The sequence below is a fragment of the Chiloscyllium plagiosum genome, unplaced genomic scaffold, assembly GCF_037043375.1.
Source record: "Chiloscyllium plagiosum isolate Xiang-an unplaced genomic scaffold, Cpla_swu_hap1 HiC_scaffold_11, whole genome shotgun sequence".
NCBI lineage: Eukaryota > Metazoa > Chordata > Chondrichthyes > Orectolobiformes > Hemiscylliidae > Chiloscyllium > Chiloscyllium plagiosum.
In genome coordinates, this window is record NW_028270149.1 from 47,011,694 (window position 1) to 47,033,470 (window position 21,777).

The 21,777-nt window shown below is 38.3% G+C and overlaps 1 protein-coding gene and 1 long non-coding RNA gene across 7 annotated transcripts in view; one reads left to right on the forward strand and one right to left on the reverse strand.

The window, feature by feature from the left end:
* LOC122557251 (uncharacterized) overlaps nucleotides 1-16,844 on the forward strand; it is a 76,992-nt gene extending 60,148 nt beyond the window's left edge. Inside the window, exons 2-4 of one of the 2 annotated variants that reach the window (XR_006313778.2) lie at nucleotides 2,598-2,637; nucleotides 6,650-6,741; nucleotides 15,770-16,844. This is a non-coding gene — a long non-coding RNA (uncharacterized LOC122557251). The remainder of the gene's footprint in view (nucleotides 1-2,597; nucleotides 2,638-6,649; nucleotides 6,742-15,769) is intronic. The other variant, XR_006313779.2, reaches the window with a different exon arrangement.
* taf1 (TAF1 RNA polymerase II, TATA box binding protein (TBP)-associated factor) overlaps nucleotides 1-21,777 on the reverse strand; it is a 176,162-nt gene that overhangs the window by 39,241 nt on the left and 115,144 nt on the right. For all 5 annotated transcript variants that reach the window (XM_043704745.2, XM_087992028.1, XM_043704747.2 and 2 more), the window contains exons 24-30: nucleotides 17,089-17,330; nucleotides 13,814-14,027; nucleotides 10,436-10,601; nucleotides 9,608-9,819; nucleotides 1,934-2,042; nucleotides 961-1,059; nucleotides 341-518 (exon numbers count right to left, since the gene is read on the reverse strand). In XM_043704745.2, coding sequence (XP_043560680.1) covers nucleotides 341-518; nucleotides 961-1,059; nucleotides 1,934-2,042; nucleotides 9,608-9,819; nucleotides 10,436-10,601; nucleotides 13,814-14,027; nucleotides 17,089-17,330 — 1,220 coding nt within the window. The remainder of the gene's footprint in view (nucleotides 1-340; nucleotides 519-960; nucleotides 1,060-1,933; nucleotides 2,043-9,607; nucleotides 9,820-10,435; nucleotides 10,602-13,813; nucleotides 14,028-17,088; nucleotides 17,331-21,777) is intronic.

The following is a 21,777-nucleotide window of genomic DNA, read 5'->3' on the forward strand; positions in this document are numbered from 1 at the left end:
ACCATCTCCTTTCCAAGAAATGGGTATGTTGCCTAAGTCCCTGAAAAAGTCGAGACTCTTCTCCTTCAACACTTAACGCAATACACAATTTACTTCCTTCATTCAAACTATCTTATTGTAAACATATTCCCAACAGTCTTCAAAACAATTTTTACTTAATTTTTTTTAAGACAGCACTATGGCTACAGAAATATTTGCAAATTAATCATCAAACCCATAATCCACTAGCTCAAATTTTAAAAACCTAAGCAAAAAAAACTAAATTAAAATATACATAAATCACACCTTACATCACAAAATACATTTAAGTGATCATAAAGAAATAACTTGCAACATTTACCATTGTAAGTGGCACAGTTTTTAACAATAAGTTCAACTTGCTCTCGGAATTCTTCTCGTGAATGACACATCCGTTTTCGGACATTCTCTCTTAAAGTCTGCAAGTCCATTGGTTTAGTAATAATTTTATAATAATCCTTCACAACCTTCCCATTTACTGGAGTATGGAATGGATAGGTCTAGGGAGAGAATGCAAAGTTAATATGGAAGGTCAATCCGCTCACATACTAAACAACGTACTACAAAAATAGAACTGAATTATGGGAAATAATAGGAAATGGAATAATGGAAAGGCACACATTTCCAGCACATTCACCAGCGGACTAATCTCTTCGGAAACAAAGGTCCTATTTATAGTGAATGTGCACTATGGAAATTTAATGACTATTTGGTTCTATGAGCATACATTCACAAGTAACTGGATTGAGATTCCCTCTACATGTTTTTTTAAATGACACCTATAGAGCCATAAAAGAGTTTAATCCCCATATTTCAATGCAAGTTCAAGAGGAAATGAACACACATGCTAATCTGCTGGCTCACTCAGTTTCACATTTCACTTTTCTAATTTTTGCTACTTCTCCGAGGCCTTAAAATCAAATGAAATCTATGAACTCTTACATTTACAAGGTCTCGCATGTCATTGATGATTCCTTCCAATATGGATGACAAAGTAACCATCGGGTCTGTCCGTCGCCTATGAATAGATTTGTGAGGTTTCTATTTGGAGAGAAAGAAAACTGGTGAAACAATTTTGGAGTATCAAGAGTTCTGATCACCGAAATAATCTTCACTCTTTCTCTACACAATTGTTTGATCTTAACGGATTACTGCCTCCACTGTATAAAAACACCGTCCCAAAAATCTGACATAGTGGATGAGTGTTATGAATTTAGGCATTCATTACTTTCCTGACTGTTCTTCAAACTGACTTTAGTATCATTCTGGTTTTATGTTTTTTTGTCAAAACCTTTATCCTATCACCAAAATCACCTCTATCCTTCTCTGCAAAATTGTCTGACTTGATCTAAATCTCATTCCCACACTTTTACCAGCTTTGTGCTCAAATTCCTAAATTATCATCAGTGGCCTCTCAAGTAAGAAGTCTCCTAACTTTTGACTGATTCGCATCCATTCTCATCTATCTCTTGTTCCTTTAACATCAACTATTTTAAAGGTGTTATCAAGTTCTTGTTTGAGAGGACTACATGCTAACTCAAGCACCAAAGCCCTTTTCTAAGTATATTCATATTTAGTAATCTGTCATTTCCTGCACTTTTTATTGAAAGATTTCGACATATAAATTGTTAACAACAATAGAATATTCATGAAATATTGCAAAATTTCTGACTTGGAATTTAAATCACATCAGTAATTGTTTTAAGCATGCTGAAAGCCTTAATAATTCAGTCTGTTGTTTTAGATCTAGGTGAGCTGGTAATAGGCGGTACTTCAGGAAATAGTACAAATAAACATATTTCATATTTCTACCCTGCTTTATTCAACTCAAAACATTATCTTTGTTTCTCTTTCCAGAGATACTGCCAAGCTGTGTACTTCCAGCAATTTTTTTAATTAAAAAAAAAGAGCTTACATTTAGGTAATCACAATGGACTGTGGTTCCAACTCGTCTTCGACGTTTCGGAGGAAGCTGCTGTTTAGGAAATTTGAGGACCAAAGATTTCCTTCGTACTTCATCTGCACTAAAATTCCAAATATTAGAATATTTAGTCTAATAAAAAAAATCAAAGCCACAGAAAAGTTACAGGCAGAGTACACTTTAATAATTCAATGCATAAATCATTATGCCACATTTGGGATATCAGAAATGATTTTGGTAAAGCACATCAACACAGTGAAAAGGGGATTCTGAAATGAATGGCCCTGTAAGGCACCATCTCCTTTCCTCTGTTCCTTATGTTTCTATATAAGCAATTAAGGAGGTGACACTGTGAAAAGAAGATCATCAAATGGAAACAGGACAGTTGCATAAAATTGATTAAATTTCTTTATAATTAAGGAATGGATATTGAAAGGTTGATTCTCAAATTAGCAAGTTCAGTGCATTGCAATAATGGGTTTGATTGTTAAAAGTGAAAAGTACCTATTAAAAGAAAATTAAATCAGAATATGTGAAATAGTCCAGAGAAACATTTGAAAGCTAGAATCATATTACACTTTATATTTGAGTTGTTGTTCATAGCTTGCTAATTGAATAATGTTAATAGTTTGTGTATTCTAATTTCTTCATGTCTAAGCATGTTCCTGGAGCCTTGCTGCAACCCAAGACCATAAGAGGTAATTCAGAAAAATATTACAAGAATGGTTCTAAGGATAAGAAATGTCAGTTATATGGTAAAATTAGAGAAGCTGTGACTATTTTCCCTGGAGAGGACAATATCAGTAAGAATTTTGATCGAGATCTTCAAAATCATGAATGGTCTGGATAGAGTAGACAGGGAGAAACTAATCCCATGGGCGGAAGGACCAACAACCAAAGACAACTGACAAAGCAGCTATGGCAACAAAAAAAAAACTTTGTTACACAGCTCTACTACAAGATTATAGTACAGGTAGAGGTAACTAAAGCTTTCAAAAGGGAATTGGATCATGAATGAAAAGAAAAGAAATACCAAGCTATATGAAAAAGCTGAAAAATGTCACAGGATGAATTGTCCCTTCAAAGAACTAGCACAGAACCCACTCCAAGCCTACAGTCGCCTTCTGTATTGTTCATTTCCACTATTTACTGAACACTTTTATTCTGACAACAAGTTATCAAGCAGAGATGTTAATGCTGCTTCTCACGCTACAGATGCTGTCAGATCTGCTGACTAATTCCAGCAATATTTTGGCTTTCATTTTAAGATGAACTAGGTTGTCACTATCGACATTATGTGGCCCCTTCTGAATTCCGAATGCAACCATCATATCATGGTTCCTGGTGATCAAACTACTTATAATTCTGGCTGCTCTATTCCACATCATTTCAACTGCTGCATTATCATTTTTATACTAGACCACTGCACAGAATTTGCAAGTATGGTTATTCTCATGATTCATAAACTGATAGATTTTTATAGAACCTTGCTTAGTACTGACCTTCTACGACATGCCAATGTTTGATTTGCTTTGTTTAAGTTATTAGATGATTTTCAATCAAGACTCTCAGATCATTTTCATTTTCATTTTCCAAGCACATTATTTACTTACCTTTAAAATATTTGCATGGAAATTTCAACTTATTAAATACCTCATAACTTACAAATGAAAATAATATGATGAGTGTATCGAGTGCCAGTGATATTAAAAATGCTTTGCTGTCTGTAGAGAACATACTGTCTTTATATGTGAGATTTTCTAGTTCAGTTTTAAAATATGACTGTGGAACAAAGAGCTTCCTGTCTAGGTCATCTCTCCCATGAGAGAAAGTAGTTTAAGCCAGTTATGTAAATTATAAATTTAAGGTGAAAAAAAATCATTGATTTTAATACAGTGAACAAAACAGAGTTAAAGTTTAGCTTACTGGCATAGCGGAATGCCTTGAAGTGTTATGGCTTAGGTAGAAAAGGCAGGGAAAAGAGTTGATCCAGAAACAGAAGGAACAACATGATTGGAAAGCACCAAGGACAGCCAAGTTCAGCACATGGGGAGAGGGGCAAACAGGCCAAATAGGAGATAGCAAAACAGAAGCCAAAGCAGAGACCAAGGAACACTTCCAGAGGCTAGCTAGAGACCCATTCTCTCCTCCTTCTCATCTACAATGCAGAAACGTACAACCCTCCTTAATGCCATTATAGTGTAGTGTCACACAGGCATTGCCACAACTCTATTTAAACATCACAATCATCGAAATGTATCCATAAGATATTTGAATGGAACATGTCCAGATATTCAAAATATTTTGAAGAGTTTATATATATTCAAGCATCATACACTAATTCCCTACCCTAGATCAGAGTAGTAGAAGCACAGTTAAGAGCAACCCTCTGCAGTGTACAGAAAAATTTTCTGACCTTCTCACAAATAATGATAATCCCTAACTAGAATAGCAAATAAATTTGGAATAAACAAATCTGATGTACATTTTATAAATTGATCTTGAAGCGATGAAAGGATACAACTGCATGTTAGTATCAATAAACTATTGTATTTTAATCAATATGTTCTGTCCTGAAAGGTAACGTGGAGTCAGACGTACCAACCCCACGCCATGGTGCATTTACTAATGATAAAAATGGTACAACTGCTTCACATTTTGTATCCACCAACTCTCAGCCTTACATATAAAAATACAATCAAAGAGTCATTGGAGCACACATAAAAATACTCCTAATGACTGAAAACGCCAGAGTAAGTGTACGGTCAGTCTTTCAATTGACATTAAACAACCACCATTCAGGAAGTACTAATTTAAAAAAAACCTATAGCTGCAATTGCAAATGAACTTTGAATGAAAGAAAATTGTGTAATAACACCAAAACCTTTGTGGTCTGAACAGGATAACGTTACACCTTAAAAATGAATTGATGTTCATATTTTTTAAAACCATGTTATCCAACCAATGATAAACATTCAGAGAAGAGATCTGCTATATTTATATCATTTTTTCCCAAAGGCTGACAGCGTGGGTAAACCCAAGTGTTTTCAGCCCTAGGGAAGGACTATCTCAGGACCCAGTGAACATTAAAAATGTTGCATACAGGGTGTTTGAAAGGACCAGAAAGGAAGTTGACATGTATTCTGAGGAGTGAAGTCCTTGGATCTAACAATGCCAAACAGACAGTTTAGGCAGTGCAGCAATTGGGAGATTGATCATAGGAGCATTGTAGACGTCAAGAAATAATGGAACTGTGATCTTTAGGTTTTTTGAGGAATGAGAGTGGATAGTGGAAATCCAGGAATGCAAATCAATCCTTAGAACAAGTCAAATATTACCAGAGGTTTGACAGGATTAAAAAAGATACTCATGTTTATGACACTCCTCAACATGTCCCCAGTGCCAAAAATTATTTGGAGGTAGTGCAGGAGAGAATAAAAATGTCAGATAGCATCTAGCACCACTGGAGGAAAACAGGGTGGGACCCAAAAGTACTGACAGGAATGAAGCCCCAGGAAATCCTGGAGCTTCCTAATCATTTACATCTGTTCTCCTGGTCATGACCTGCCTAATGGAAATAGATTCCTCCAATAACTGTATCTCAACCTCATAATTTAATACATCTCTTCAGAATCTTCCCTCAGTCTCCTCAGTTCCAAAGAAAACAGTGGTCTATACAACATTTCTCCAAAGCAGCAACCTTGTAAATCTCTTCTGTATCCTCTCTAATACCCAGGTCTTTTCCAATAAAGCAAAGTACCTCCCAAGTCTTCTTCATCACAATATCTACCTGTCCTAACTTTGGGCATCTGTATTTATTACACTCCATGATCTTGCTGTACCTCTACACTTCTCAAAATTATATCACATAGTGTGTATCCCTGATTTGGTTGTCTTCCCCAAATGCATTACCTCACACTTTTCTGGAATTACTTCCATTTGCCAGTCTTTTGTCCACCAGACCATCCATGGAGAACTCCCTATATCCACAGCTTTTTCTTCATTATCAACCAGGTGGTCAACTTTCATATCTTCAAAATTAAGTCTCCTATGTGGAGATTTAAATCATTGTTGCATAAAATAACCATCTACAAACCCAATATTAAGTGCTGTGGAGTCCTACTGGAAGCAGGTTTTCACTCACAAAAGAACCCATCAACTATAATCCTTGACGACTGCCAGTGAGCCAATTTTGGATCCAACGTAATTACCTTCTCAAAAAAAAATTAAAAATGATCAGAGCTGGAAGTGTCAATGTCCTATAACCTTTTGAATTTGGACGATGGTTCATCAATCGTTGGAGACGGAGTTCTACAGTACAGATGGAGGCCATTTAACCTAGAGTCTATCCTGTGTAATTACAGAGCAGTCCTACCAGAATCATTCCTTCATGCTATCTCCACAGCCCTTAAGATTATTTACCTTAAGTATCCATTCAATTTTCTTATGAAATCATTCACCATCTTCCATTCAACCATCCTTTCTAGTAGAGATCCACTCGTTGCACAAGCTATTCTTCACAATTCCCGTGAATCTCATCAATTAACATAAATCTGTATGCTCTACCCCCTGCACCATCAACTAATGAGAACACCTTGTCATCTTATAAAAATAATCTTATGACTTAGTATATGTCATAATCTTACGTAAGCCTGTCATATATCTTGTATACATCTGCTAAACCTACAACTCAATTTCTTTTATTCCAAGGAGAACAACGGAACATCAAGCAAAAGCTTAACAAGTGGGAAAGGACGTGATGGTATGGATGGCAGACAATTTACAACACAGAAAATATATCTGTAAGTAACTGTCAAAATTTCTCTCATAGTCTTGTTCTCTGCACAAGGTTCTTGTGTTTCAAACATTACCCGGGCTTCTTGATCAAACAATTCCTAAAACAAAGCATTCAGTCTTTTAGGAGGTCTAACCTTTTAAGAAATTACCCAGAAACTCTTTTAGTAATAGCTTTGAATTGGTGATTCACCATAACCTACCCCCAACCCTCAAACAAAGTAAATAGTTATGAACTCATAAACCTTCATAATTCTTTCAAAACCATGGTTATTCAGCCTAACCTGCACATCTCTGCACACTACAGTGAATTTTTAGCTTGGCCAGACCACCTAATCTTCACGTCTTTCGACTGTTGGAGGAAACAGGAGCACCCGGAGGAAACGCATGTAGAAACTGGGAGAATGTGCAAAAACCACACTGTCAGTAGCCCAGGGCTGGAATCAAATCTGTGTCCCTGACGATGTGAGGCAACAGTGCTAACCACTGTGCCACTGTGCCCACCTCTTGTCATTGTATCATTCCCCTACGTGCACAGCAGTGGTTCAACAAGGCAGCTCATCCCCACCTTCTCAAAGGCAACGAGGGATAAGCAATATATGCTGAGCCAACCAACAATGCCCATTTCGCATGACTGAATTTTGATATATTACAAAAGGAACACAACGTTTATACTGTATGAGAGGGCAGTCCTACTGGACAAATTGACTCTGAATGGTCATGGCATCATCCCAAAAAATGTGCCAAAGAATGGCTTTCCACTATTTTATTGAGTTGAAACAGGCACAATGTTGCCTGTTTCTGTTTGCATCAGTGGACTAGCAATCCAGAGGCCCAAGCTAATGTTCTGGAGACACTGGTTCATATACTACTCAGGCAGCTGGTGGAATTTGAATTGAGTTATGACAAAAATCTGGATTATGAATCGACTATAAGATGACCATGAAACTTCCATTGGATCTTGCAAAAACCCATTGGATTCACTAATGCTCTTTGGAGAAAGAAATCTTCCATCCTTACCTTTTCTGGCCTATGTGTAACTTCAGACCTACAGCATTCCAAATGGTTGACTCTTAACTCCAGTTTGAAGTGCCTAAAAAGTGACTCAGTTCAAGGGAAATTAGGGATGGGCAACACATGCTAACTTAACCAGCAACTGCCACATTTCGAGAAACAAAGTGAAAAGGAATTCAGCCCATGATATTTAAACGAAAATTGGCAGTGAATGGTCAGTCATCACTAACTCGTGCATTCTCTATACCAACACCTCGACCAATCAGAATCCACTTGCCAACCAATCAGCACATGCTTAAGCAATCTAGATGTTGATTTCCCTTTACATTGCTATTTCTTGTGAATTGCCATGATGAATACAAGAAAAAAAACTTTCATCGAAATACGCATTTTTTCAGCAATACCGATCAAGAACGGACGAAGGGATGGAGGGATTTAAAAACAAGGATTCCTCAGTGGAAACTATAGCAGTTGGGGAAGAAGTGGGAATGTAGAAGGAAGAGATTTAATTATTGATTAGGAGCTTATAAAGCCTATTGTTTATAATACTGCAGGTGCCAAACTTCAAGGTTGTTATTAAGGCCATGTCTGCCATTTGAAATGAGGATTTAAAGCTGAATCACAACTGCTCACTCACTCAGAGTTCAATGACAGTCATTAATGCCTCAGGCCCAGGAAAGCCATAGTTTAGTCTGATCACTATCACTCTGGAAAACCCTAAGGTAAAGAGCAATACAAGGAAATGATCAGAAGTTACCTCAGCAGTAACAGTTATAACAGGAGGAAAACAGCTGATGATATCCTGGTGCTGAGATGATTGACTTCCATAACAACAATCATCTTGAGGTTGTATTTAACATCAACTAGTGGAGAGTTTTCTGTGTCCACTCACCCCCACCCCACGCAGAGCCTTTGTTATATCCAATGCTTTCAGCTATTTCTTGATATAATGTGGTGAATCAAATTTGTTGAAAACATATGTGATTTTGAGGACCTCAGAGGGAGGCAAGACAGATCATCCACTCAATACTTCCAGCTTAAGGTGGCTGCACTTTCTCCTTTTCTTGTCTACTTCAGAGTTGGGATCCTTCATCTTTGAGTATGGCCTATGGAAACTCCTTCTCCAATTACTTGTTGAACTGTGAATCACCATTAATAACTGGATATAGAAGAACTGTCAAATTTTGATCTGATCTCTTGGTTGTGGGATCACTTCCTTCTATCAATAGCATGCTGCTTCCGCAATTCAGCATCATTGTAGTCCTATGTTTGATAACAACCTTGTCTAAAGTATTATAACAAAGGAAATCTAAATCTACTTGTTGAATAGTTTGAGTTTCAATCTTGGAATCTGCTTCCTCACAAAGGCAACTTTTATATGCATTCTCTCTGTATCAAGAAATCCGACAATATCAACAACTTTCATTTACATGATACTTTCAAAATACAAAAAACAAATGACCAAAGATACTTGAGAACCTCAGAAATATGTAACGGTGCCATTTATATATGCCCAACAAAGTAATCCAGATTGACAGCATCTGTTCTAATTTACAGCAGATTGCCAGCAAAACATGTTCCATTGAGATCACCTTATTTGACAGAATATCACAGACTGAAATATAAAATCTTTCAATACAAATTTGGACTGGCAAAACCATTATCACTGGGTTTAAACAAAAGCACACAATAGATATAGATCACTTGTATCAAGGTCCCTATAAAATGTATGAAGGGATCCATTTCCCTTCCAAACTTTAAAATGTAGTTCCTCATTGTTTTCTTCAATATTTGCTCATACAAATTAACTGAGCAGAATCTGTTTCTTTCACTTATCTCTAGCTACAATTTCTTACTTACCTTTCAATCAGTTGCTTGCCCAACACAATTTTGGTTCCTTCCACTTTAATAAGCTCTTCATTGTCATTAGGTATAACAGTCTTTTCAAGCTCCTCTTCCTGTTCCTCTGTCATCGCAACTGGGTTACTTGGTGGTGCATTTGTTTGGTAATACAGAGGACAAAACTTATTGGTCCTCATGTGGCCAATGGCACCACAGGCACCACATTTTAGCTGTAAATAGAGAAATGAAACTGTCCCAGACCATCGACTTACAAGATTTTTTAAAAACTCCATTGTCTAGCTAAGGACAAACCATTTACTTATACTGACAATAAAACAAAGAAATCCTGGATAAACGGGAGCAAATCCTGATAGCTATTTCATTCTCACTGCTAATAAGAGTGAAAAATTGAATTCTTTTTAGAATGAAAAAGTCTGGGAATTGGTCAAGAAAGGCAATGCGGATGGCACTGAGTCTTAATAAAATAGAAACACAGATAATTTCAACATATAGTAGAGAGCTTCTCAGATTATCTCACTGCCCTTATCTCTGCAATCCTTGGAAATTATGTCAATTTACAATAATTTCGCTGAACATTTTTACAAATCCTTCCATTTTGATATAAAGGCAATTTTTCATCAAAATAAACATGTCTAACAGTTCATCTGAAATCAATATGATGAAGTACATTGTATCATTGAGCAACTGTTTACTCTACAAGTGAGAATAGAGTTGTGTCAAGACGACATGAATGAAATGTTCGTAATTTAAGTTTAGAAGCTACAAATTAAACTGGTTTCAGCCCTTTCTGCTTGCTTAAAAGCAATGCTTGTTCAGGATGATTACCTTCAGGTCAGGCCTTTCTTTGACTTTTTTGGGTTTTTTCTCTGGTGGTCCTTTCAATTTTTCCTTCTCCTGATTCCGTTTGAGTCGCCGGAGTTGTTCCTGAATTCTGCGCCGTTCTCTACGCATTTCTTCACGGTGTTGCTCATCAAATAGAGCAAATTTGCGGCTAAGGAAAATAAAAGAATGAGTGACATAAGAATTAAAACATTTTTCATATAGATTTCTGCTTTTTGTGATCTTTATTCAATATCTATTGAATCATAATTTGATAAACTTATGATTATTCTATCCAAGTAAAAGGAAAGTCATTATAATCTTACCAGACTATATGGCTACTCTCTCATTAGAGAGACATGACTGGCAATTGTGGCTTAACCACGCACTAGGCAAGGGGAGAGGTTGAGAAGGGGAATCCTTCAAGGTAATCTCTATTTAATAATGAATCCAATTATACATCTTTTGAAGACTGCCCCTAATAGAAAGCAGTCTATTCCTTACAGCCCATATTCACCTCAACTGAATTTTGTCTATCATGGACTTACTCAATTGCAGGTTCTGCCCAACCATTTTTGTTAGACCCTGACTGTCTTATTTGGTTCAAAACTATTTTGTAAAAATAAAATCGAAAATCTCTATTCCTGGCATCTTTTTTACTTTAACATCAATGACTTCATTTATGTAGCAACTTTAACAGAATAAACTTACTTAAGATACTTCACAGAAGTGTAATTAGATAAAATTAGGAGAATTGAAGGAGGAACATTAGAACAAAGTTCGGTTAATTTAAAGGCTTTTAGGAAGGTTCTAATGGAGGACAAGTACTGAAGCCTTGCACATATGATTTGGATATGACCTGAAGCATTGATAGTAATGAACTTCTTTTGAAGTGTAGTCACTATCATAGTACAAAGTATACAGAAGCCAACACACAAGACTCCATTACATTAATAGTCAAATAACCTGCTTAAGTTATGTTGATTGAAGATAACAAACAGACAAACAAATGAATTATAAGCAAGAGTAGACTATTTGGTACACATGTATGCTGTCATTCAATACAATCATGGTTGATTGTTGCCTCGACACCACATTTCTGCTGACTCCCAATAACATTTGACCTCCTTGTTAGTAAGCATCAATCTATCTTGTTTTAAAAGTTAGCTATTGGCCAAGACACTAAGTGCACAAGATGATAGGACTTGGGAGCAGGAGTAAGCCATTTGACCCGACAAGCTTGCTCCACCATTCAATAAGATTATGGCTGATTAGTTGTGGTCTCAATTCCAGTTTCCTGTGCGGATCAGATAACCCCTGACAGGACTGGATGCAGAAACAACATTCCCCTTTTTTCTAAATCATGACTCACCATCTCAAGATATGAAGTAGGCAATCTAGACCTGAGATTAGAAAAGGTTTCTTAACTTGGAGGGTGGTAAATCTTCAGAATTCTCCAGCACAAAAGGCCTTGGAAGCCAAGGCACTGAATACATTTAATAATGAAGTACAAAGGTTTCTGGACAATAAAGGTATCAAGGGTATATGGAGACAGCATAAGCATGGTAATGAGACAGAATATTGGTCATGACCATTGTGAATGGTGGAGTAGACTCAATGTTTCTGTATTTTTGAGTCCTCAAAGCTGCCTCAATCAGAGTCACATCTTCCTTTTCATGACTACTGACTAAATCAGAAGAACCAATCCTATAGGCTATGACTGCCTCTTGGAGTTAATTGTCCAGATAGCTTTCCCCCTCCCAGAGGCACCACAGTTTATGCAGCTCAAACTCAAAGCCAAAACGCCTTTAGCTATAGGCAGGAAAAAGGTGTTTGCCCTGATTACAATGACATCTTAGGAGTTGCCTCATCATGCTGTCTTAAAATATCACTTGCCTGTCAACATATTGTGTCTTAATGAATTTATTTTATTAATTTATAATAGTAAAATAGGGGGCAGCACGGTGGCTCACAGCACCAGGGTCCCAGATTCGATTCCAGCCTCGGGTGACTGTCTGTGTGGAGTTTGCACATTCTCCCCGTATCTGCGTGGGTTTCCTCCGGGTACTCCAGTTTCCTCCCACAGTCCAAAGACGTGCAGGTCAGGTGAATTGGCCATGCTAAATTGCTCATAGTGTTAGGTGCATTAGTCAGAGTGAAATGGGTCTGGGTGAGTTACTCTTCGGAGGGTCGGTGTGGACTGCTTGGGCCGAAGGACACTGTTTCCACAATGTAGGGAATCTAATCTAATCTAAACACTATTACTCCTAATAAACTTTGTTACAACTAGGAAACTTTACTCATACCAATAAAACCTCAATTTCTCATAAACTTCCTGAGCTTGAAAAGATGTGAGAGAACAAAGTACTCACCTATCATCTAGCAAGTTTCCTGTGATATCACTTATTATTTTTCTCTGAATGGAAGTCTCACAGACCTTACAGTGTTACAGAAATCAGATTAGACCAGTTATAAAATTAACTAATTTTGCCTGCTCTCTAGCAGGAAGAGACTTCATACAACTGTTACTGTACAGAAGGATGCCATTCAGCCCCTCATGCTTGCAACAGTTCTATTATCCAATACTAATCTCCTGCCTCTTCCTCTTATCCCTGCATACCATTTCTATCCAAATAATCATCCAATGTCTTCTTGAATGAATGCTTAAATTTAACATGCTTGCACCACTTTTCAAGGCTATGCATTTCATACCCTAACTAGCCACTGTGTGAAAAGTTTTTTCTCACATTACTTTTGCTTTGTTTGTATATTTAGTTTAAACCCTCTCGTTCTTTTTTCTTGAACAAGGAAGAACAGCTTTTCCCTGTCTACTCATGCTTTTGAAAACCTCTACCAAATCTCTCTTCAGGCTTCTTCAACAAGAAGTTTCAACTTCTTCCTCAATAACTCCTCATTTTATTCCTAAATAGTGTATTTCAGTTAAAAGCCCTGATGAAGGGCTTTTGCCCGAAACGTCGATTTTGCCTGTCCTCGGATGCTGCCTGAATTGCTGTGCTCTTCCAGCACCACTAATCCAGAATCCTATTTCAGTTAAATGCTAATTGCAAACAAACCTAGATGTTTTTTGAACAAAAAGAGATTCACCCTTAAGATTCACTCCCTTATTCACAAATCCTCACTTCACATTCTCATTGCAAGCTTCACTGCTTGGCAAGAGTAATATTTTATCCATTGCTTCCACCGAAGGAAGCAGCTAGATCTTTGGTTTATCAGCTCAAACATTTCACTCAAATCATTGTACCTCTGACCTTGGAGCATTCACTTAATGCAATACTTGGGAATCAGCCTGAATTATGCGCTTAAAAACTGCAATGTCTTTGAAACATTTCGTCTCAACTAAAAGAGAGCTAACATTCCACTTACATAAAATCTTCATCTTTTGTTGTCCGTATTCTAACATATGCATCAATTACAGCAGCCTTCCTGACAGTTTCACATCTTACATACTCCTTTCCATCTTCATCTCGGAATGTGCGATAAATCTTCAGACGCCGTCCTGTTGCTGATGAGTTAAGACTGGTAACAGAGGCAGTGTCATCATCTTTGTGAAACACTCCAGGGGTAGGAGTGCTGCAAGCTGAAAGATTTTTTTAAAAATAATTATCGGATTGTTTAATATCAAATCTTTTAGACATGTAGTGTTTAATGTAAAGATGGAGAAAATAGATCTAAGTGCACAAGCAGCCAAGACATTTATCTTCAAATAATATCTAAGTGTCAATCCAGCTCAGACTCATGTGATAAAAGTCTGTTCCTCTTCTGGTTGTCAGGGTCCTGCGTAAAATAGGTCGCATTCAGTTCCGACTGTGCACAGCACTAAATTGTGCCTACTTTAATAGTAAACTATCTCATTTAAGGCGTCCAACAGATGGTTGGTGAGGGTACTCATGATGTACAATGTTAGAAAAATGTTGAGGCAGTTTTATTCTGTAACTGTCAGTTTTACAAGTGTCTGAAACTTTATGTCAACATTGTGGGCCTGAAATAGGAACGATTCATTCTTTGACTCTCATGAACACAAGAGTTTAAAGTGTTAAAAAACTTGCTTTGAAATAGTTATTTTGGAAGCAAGAAGCAGCACAACTAAGGTATGGTGAAGTAGTACAAGAAAGATATGGTGATAGTTTAGAATTTGATATATTTTGGAGAATCCAGCTGCTGTTCACCCTTATCTGTGCTGCAGAAGGTTGAGATACAATTCCATGCCACTGGCTAGCCTTGTATCAAATTTGTAAATCTAAAATTAGTATAGCATGTCAGCTACTTATTGCTGTTAAGCCCAATTCTGCCGTCATCTCAATTTCACACATGCAGCTCCAACAGAAGTCACTCATCAAGGTTTTGGTAATGATAGTGATGAACAAATAATGTTTGAGAATAATACCTACCCTAACCAAACAATTCAAGATTTGAACACAATTCAAAAATGTTTTAAGCTGGAGAAATATTCTCAAAATTGCAAAATTTTGCTTGCAGTAGCCAATCATTTAATATATTCATGTCCATTTAAAGTAAAGTAAAATCAAACCTGAATTGCTTTGAAATTAAGCTCCCTAATGGTCTAGTTTGTAAAGATAGAAATTGGTATGTAACACAGATAAGAAGTTCAATCAAAAATTCTGCTGAAGGAGCTAAATTCACCCAGAATATAATTTCAATGTTATTCTCGAAATTGCATCTTGTTTTGTTTCTGGGTCAGAAGAGATTCCCACTCCTGATCACAGTCTAATGACATTTGCCATATAGATGCCAAATACAGGTAAGATTGATCCCGGCTGTTATGCATTCCAATACTCAACATCCAGGTCAAGGCATGAAGACTAACAAGAACGAGAGGCTCATTGAGACCTATGGAACTACATTCCAACGAGAGAAAGCTGATGGATGAACCAACAGAACATCACTGATTACAACTTCAAGAGACTTCATTATCTGCTATCTTTTCTTTTTACGAAGCATGTCCAACCTCAATACAGTCAACAATTTAGTCATTTCTAGTTTAACCAATTCCAAAGTTCAATGCCAAGCATTTTGCCCAACAACAAGCACGCCTACTATGCAAAACTTTACTACACTAAATGGTTAAAACAAAAACTGGCAATTTTAAAATTTGTATTCTATAGCAAATTAAACCTTAGGTGTAATAAGTTCACAATTGGTTCTCAGTTTTGTTCAACTGTGTCTAATGTTTAATAGATTCAATAGATATTGGGTAATCATTTTGATTAGTACAGTTAGAGATTATTGTATATTTGCAATAAGGAAATCGATCTCAAACTATTTAGACAAAATTCAACATTTTCTATTTAATGTCTTCAGGTGTTAATTTGCCATTCTCTGTATAAGAATCCTACTCATTGACTACAGTTCAGCCTTCAACACTATTACCCCCTCGAGACTGATTACGAATCTTACTGATCTTGGACTAAGCCCTACTCTCTACAACTGGATCTTCAGTTTTCTGACCCGCAGGCCACAGTCAGTGAAGATTGGGGACAATATTTCATCCTCACCAACACTCAACACTGGAGCCTCCAGGGATGCGTACTCAGCCCCCTACTGTACTCATTGTATACCCGTGACTGCGTCATCAAATATCAGACTAATGCTATTTACAAGTTCACTGTTGACACCACCAGAGTCGGTTAGAATTTCAGATGGCGATGAAACAGACTACAGACAGGAGGTGGAAGACCTGGAAAAATGGTGCACTGAGAACAACCTAGCCCTTAATGCCAGCAAAACCGAGGAAATCATAATTGACTTTCGATGGGATGTTACTCATACCGCACCCCCCCCCCCCCCAACACATTAACAGCACAGAGGTGGAGAGTGTCAAGTTCCTGAGAGTGGTCATCCACAACAAGCTTTTTTGGACTCTTCATGTGGACGCGCTGGTTACAAAGGCCCAACAATGTCCCTTCTTCCTCAGGCAGCTGAGGAAATTTGGCATGATGGCAAAACCCTTGCCAACTTTTATAGGTGCGCCAGCATTCTGTCTGGATGTATCGCTACATGGTATGGCAACTGTACCATTCAAGATCAGAGACAGTTATAGAGAGTGGTGAACTCGGCCCAGACAATCACAAAGGCCAACCTTCCATCTATAGAATCCATCTACTAGGCCCGATGTCAAGGAAAGGCTGCCAGCATTCTCAAAGATACATCCCACTCTGGCAATGCTTTTCTACAACCTCTACCATCAGGGAGAAGGTACAAAAGCCTGAACACATGCACCAGCCAGCTTTCTAACAGTTTCTACCCTACTGTTGTAAGAACACTGAATGGACTCTCAAACTCTTAACATCCACCTATACCTGTGTTGTTGTTTTTACTGCTGTTTACCTATTATTTTACCTATCTATGCTACTTAACCATGTGATCTGCCTGTATTGCTCGCAAGATAAAGCTTTTCACTGTGCCTTGGTACACGTGACAATAAATTCAAATCAATTCAATTCATCATTTAACCTCCACTGACATCCTGTACCACCTACCTTCAAGTCTACTTACTGCAGCACTCAGTTTCAGATACTCTTGCTGCAGCACCTGTCCACATAAAGTTGCAGCTAAATCTTACTTAGCAGACAGTAAAAATGATGCTTCTCCTGCAGAAATATTGAGCAAGTGTCACTCACATGAACCTTTCCTGTCTTTCTTCTCCTTTTTATCACGGTCCTTATCATTCCCAATTTCCTCTCCCATCAACATCCTCTGCAGTTCCTTACGCTCCTGCTCCTCACGCTCACGTGAAAGTTGCGAGCTTGTTTTCTTATTCTGTAACATATTTTCAATATTTTTTCCCATTTCCTCAAAATCGCTGTCTTCCGCAGAACTGCTATCTGTGTCTGTAGAGAGAACCTCCGTTGAAGACAGGACCCTAAAAGTAAACAAACAAATTTGGTACTTTCTGCAATTACACTTGTCAATTCTGTGAAAAGTAAACTAATCAACTGCAAACAAAATATTAAATAATGCTTTCATCAACTAGTTTGAAATTCAGCTCAGTGATGATACTGATGTGGAAGTTCAGCCCACATCCCTCCCTTGGTTTCAGGAAGAATGTGTATTGTAACACTTTTGAGATGCGAACTGACTAATCAGTTCTCCTGGTTTAAAAAAATAGCTGGTGACATTTTTAAGAGACGCTGATGTTGAATTGCACCATCCTACATGGTACAACTTATTTCTATTATATATTAAATATTCAAATATGCAATGGAACAACAGTTCACAAAATGGACAAACAACATAATTCTTCTTTCAGAATCCTTCACACCTCGGATTTAGTAAGCTTAATAGCCAATAAAGAAAAATCACAAGTAGCTCAGGTCGAATATGCATGCAAAAGCATGCATGTTATTAGTGTTTGTTTTAGATGCACATTGATAAACATCTATCACATGATCCCTCAGACAAAATCATCCTAAAGATAGAGTGAATTCACATACAGTAAAGTCTCCGAATCTCTATTTGGTCAAGATATATTTAGGCTATAAATACCTCAAGTTGCTGACAAGGCAATGTAGCATGCTTTTAAAGTTAAAATACAAAGCTGTATTTGGATCTTCGAAGTGGAAGGAAAGTTTGAGCTCAACTTCTAGGCCAATTACTCTTGAGGCAATTGTGATGAGCCATCTGCCTGAACCGCTGCAATCCATGTTTGCAACTGTACTCCCACAGTAGTTGGGACTGAGTTACAGAATAACAAATCAATGGCAAGGAAAATCAGCCATGTAGCCAGGATGGTGTGTGACTTGAAGGCCAACTTGCAGCAGTGATGGTCCCATGCCTCAGCTGCCCTCATCCTTCTCAGTGATAGTGTTGCCTGATGAGGCTTGCTGAGCTCCCACAGTGCATCTTGTATACAGTACACACTGGTGCCACGGTGTGCTGGTGGTGAAGAGAGGTAATGTCTAAAATGGTAGACGGGCTGTTGACAAAATAGGCTGGTTTGTCCTGGGTGGTGTCACAACTCTCAAGTCTTACTGAAATGCATTCATTCAGGCTGTCAAGTATTCAATCAAATTCTTGATATGCGCCTTAAGGGTATCAGAAAGAATTTTAAAAGTCAGGTGACTGACTCATTCAACAAAGAACATGTGATTTGGTCTCATAGATACAACACTTACATGGCTGCTTCAGTGACTCTCAGAATGTTGGTGGTGGGGGATTTGATCATTGCAATGCCATTGAATATAAAGAGGAATTGATTTGATCCTCTCTCATTGTACTTGGCTATCTCCTGACACTTGTGTAGTATATTTGTGACTTGGCACTTAATGGTCCAAGCTTGAAAGTTGTCCTGGTCTAGCCATCTGCTATTCACTCATTTTTTGATGAGCAGTTTTGTTCAGGCTCTTTGATGCCAACCAATCCAATGCTAATTTGACGTCAAGGACAGTCGCACACACCTCACAAATGGAATGCAGTTTTTGTTGTGTATGTTTGAAGCAGAGTTGCAATTAAATTGTGAACTTGACAGAAATCAAACTGAACATTGATGAGCAAATTATTGCTGATTAACAGTTGCTTGATACAACTGTAAAGGACGTATTCTACTGCTCCTGATCATCAAATAAAAGTAGACTGATCGGAAGCTAATTGATCATGTGAATGTGACCTGCTTTCATGTGGACACACAACGTTCCACTCCATTATGTCGACAGCAGTGTTATAAGTTCATCTAAAGCCACAGCAAATTGTGTCGCAAAAATCTCCAGCATTAGTGCAAAGGTGTTGTTGGTATTCATAGTCTTTGCTGTATTCACTGCTCTCAGCTGCTTCTTGATAAAAAGGCAGAGTAATTAGTTGAATGAGCTGAAGACAAACTTCTATGATTGGTACGTTAGGACACCTCCATTATGGATGTTACACTCTGCAATTCTGACTATTAAAAGGCAAGCCATTTAGGACCAAGAAGAAGAAGAACCCCTTCACTTATGGGATAGTGAATTTGTGGAATTTTCTAACCTGAGGATTGTGGAACCTTAGCCATTGAGAAAGATCAATACAGAGATTCACTGATTTCTAGTTATGATAGCTACCAAGAGATACGAGAATAATGTGGGAATATGGCATTCGGTAGATAATCAACCACAATCTACAATGGAAGTGCAACTATGAGGGGCTTTTTATTTTTTATTCATTCATGTGACATGAGTATCGCTAGCTGGCCAGCATTTATTGTCCGTCTCTAGTTGCCCTTAAAAAGGTGGTGTTGAGCTGCCTTCTGGAACTGCTGTAGTCCACATGGTGTGGGTTAACCCACAATGCCAGTAGGAAGAGAATTCCCGGATTTTGACCCAACAATAGTGAGGACCTGAAATATATTTCCAAGTTAGGATGGCGAGTAGCTTGGAGAGGAATTTGCAGATGGTGGTATTTCCATTTATCTACTGCTCCTGTCCTTCTAGTTGGAAATGGTTGTGGGTTTGAAAAGTGTTTTGACGGATTTCCACACTGCATCTTGTTGGTACTGCACACTCCCACACTGAGCATCGGTGGTGGAAGAAGTGAATGATTGTGGATGTGGAACCATTCAAGCAGGCTGCTTTATCCAAGCTTCAATGTTGTCAACTCTGCACATATCCAGGCAAGCGGGACAGCATTCCATCACACTCCTCACTTATGTAGATGATGGACAGGCTTTGGGGATGCAAGTTACTTACCCCGGTAATCCTAGCTTGTGATCAGCTCTTACTGCCACTGTCTATATGTGATGAGTCCACTTGAGTTTCTGATCAATGGTAAACCCAAGGATGTTTCTAGCTGGGGATTCAGTGATGGTACCACCACTGAATATCAAGGGGCGGGAGTTAGATTGTCTCTGATTGAAGATGGTTGTGGCCTGGCATTTGTTGGGCACGAATATTACTTACCACTTGACATCCCAAGCCTGGATATTTTCCAGATCTTGTTGCATTTCAACATCTGAGGAGACATGAATGATGCAGAATATTGTGAAAACATCAGCATACATCCCAACTTCTGACCTTATGATGGAGGGAAAGGCAATTGGTGAAGCAGATGACGGTGGTTAGGCCTAGGACACTATGCTGAGGAACTCCTGCAGAGATGTCCTGGAATTGAGATGACAGACTTCCAACAACCAAAACAATCTTACCTGCCATGTATGACTCCCATCAGTGGAGAGCTTGCCCCGGAAACCCATTGAATCTAGTTTTGCTAGGGTTTCTTCATACCACATTCGGTAAAATGCGACCCTGATGTCAAAGGCTGTCATTCTCACGTCACCTCTGGAATTCAGCTTTTTGACAATGTTTGAACCAAGACTGTGATGAGGTCAAAAGCTGAGTGGAACCCAAACTGAGCAGGTGCTGCTTTAATGGCACTTTCCATCACTTTACTGATGATCAAGAATAGACTGATGGGGTTGGGGATGGGGAGGCAATAATTGGCTGGTTTGCATTTGTCCTGTTTTTTGAATGCAACACATACAGGGGCAATTTTCTGCATTGCCAGTGTTGAGGCTGTACTGTAGAGTTTGGCTAGGGGTGTGACAAGTTCTGGAGCACAAAGCTTCAGTCCTATTGCCAGAATGTTGTCAGTGCCCATAACCATTGCACTATCCAGTATTTCCAACCATTCTTGATATCACATCTATTGAAACAAATTGGCTGAAGACTGGTTTGTAAAGCTGGAGGAGAGCAAGATTGATCATCCACTCAGCACTTGGCTGAAGATTGCTGGGAATGCTTCGACTTTATTTTTGCACTGATATTTTGGGTTCTTGTATCATTGAAGATGGGGGGTATTTGTGGAGCCTTCTCCTCCAGTGAGTTGTTTAATGTTTAACATCATTCATTATTGAATATGGCAAGACTGCAGAGTTTAGATGTGATTCATTGGGCATTGGGTCATTCAGCTCTATCATTTGCTGTTATGCTGTTTGGCATGCAACTAGTCCTGCTTGGCAGCTTCAACATGTTGACACCTTATTTTTTGATATGCCTGGTACTGCTCGTGGCATTCCTCTCTGCACTTTTCATTGAACCAGGGTTGATCCTCTGGCTTTGTGTTAATGCTCAAGTGCAGGACATGCTGGGCCAAGAGGTTGCAGATTGTGCTGAAGTACAATTCTGCTGCTGTCAATGGCTCACAGCCAGTCTTGAGAGTTGCTAGATCTGTTTGAAGTCTGTTCCATTTAGCGTGAGGATAATAACATGAAACACTATGGAGGCTATTCTCAACGTGAAGGCAGGACTTCATCGAGTCATAGAGATGTACAACATGGAAGCAGACCCTTTGGTCCAATCCATCCATGCCAACCAGATATCCCAACCCAATCTAGTTCCACCTGCCAT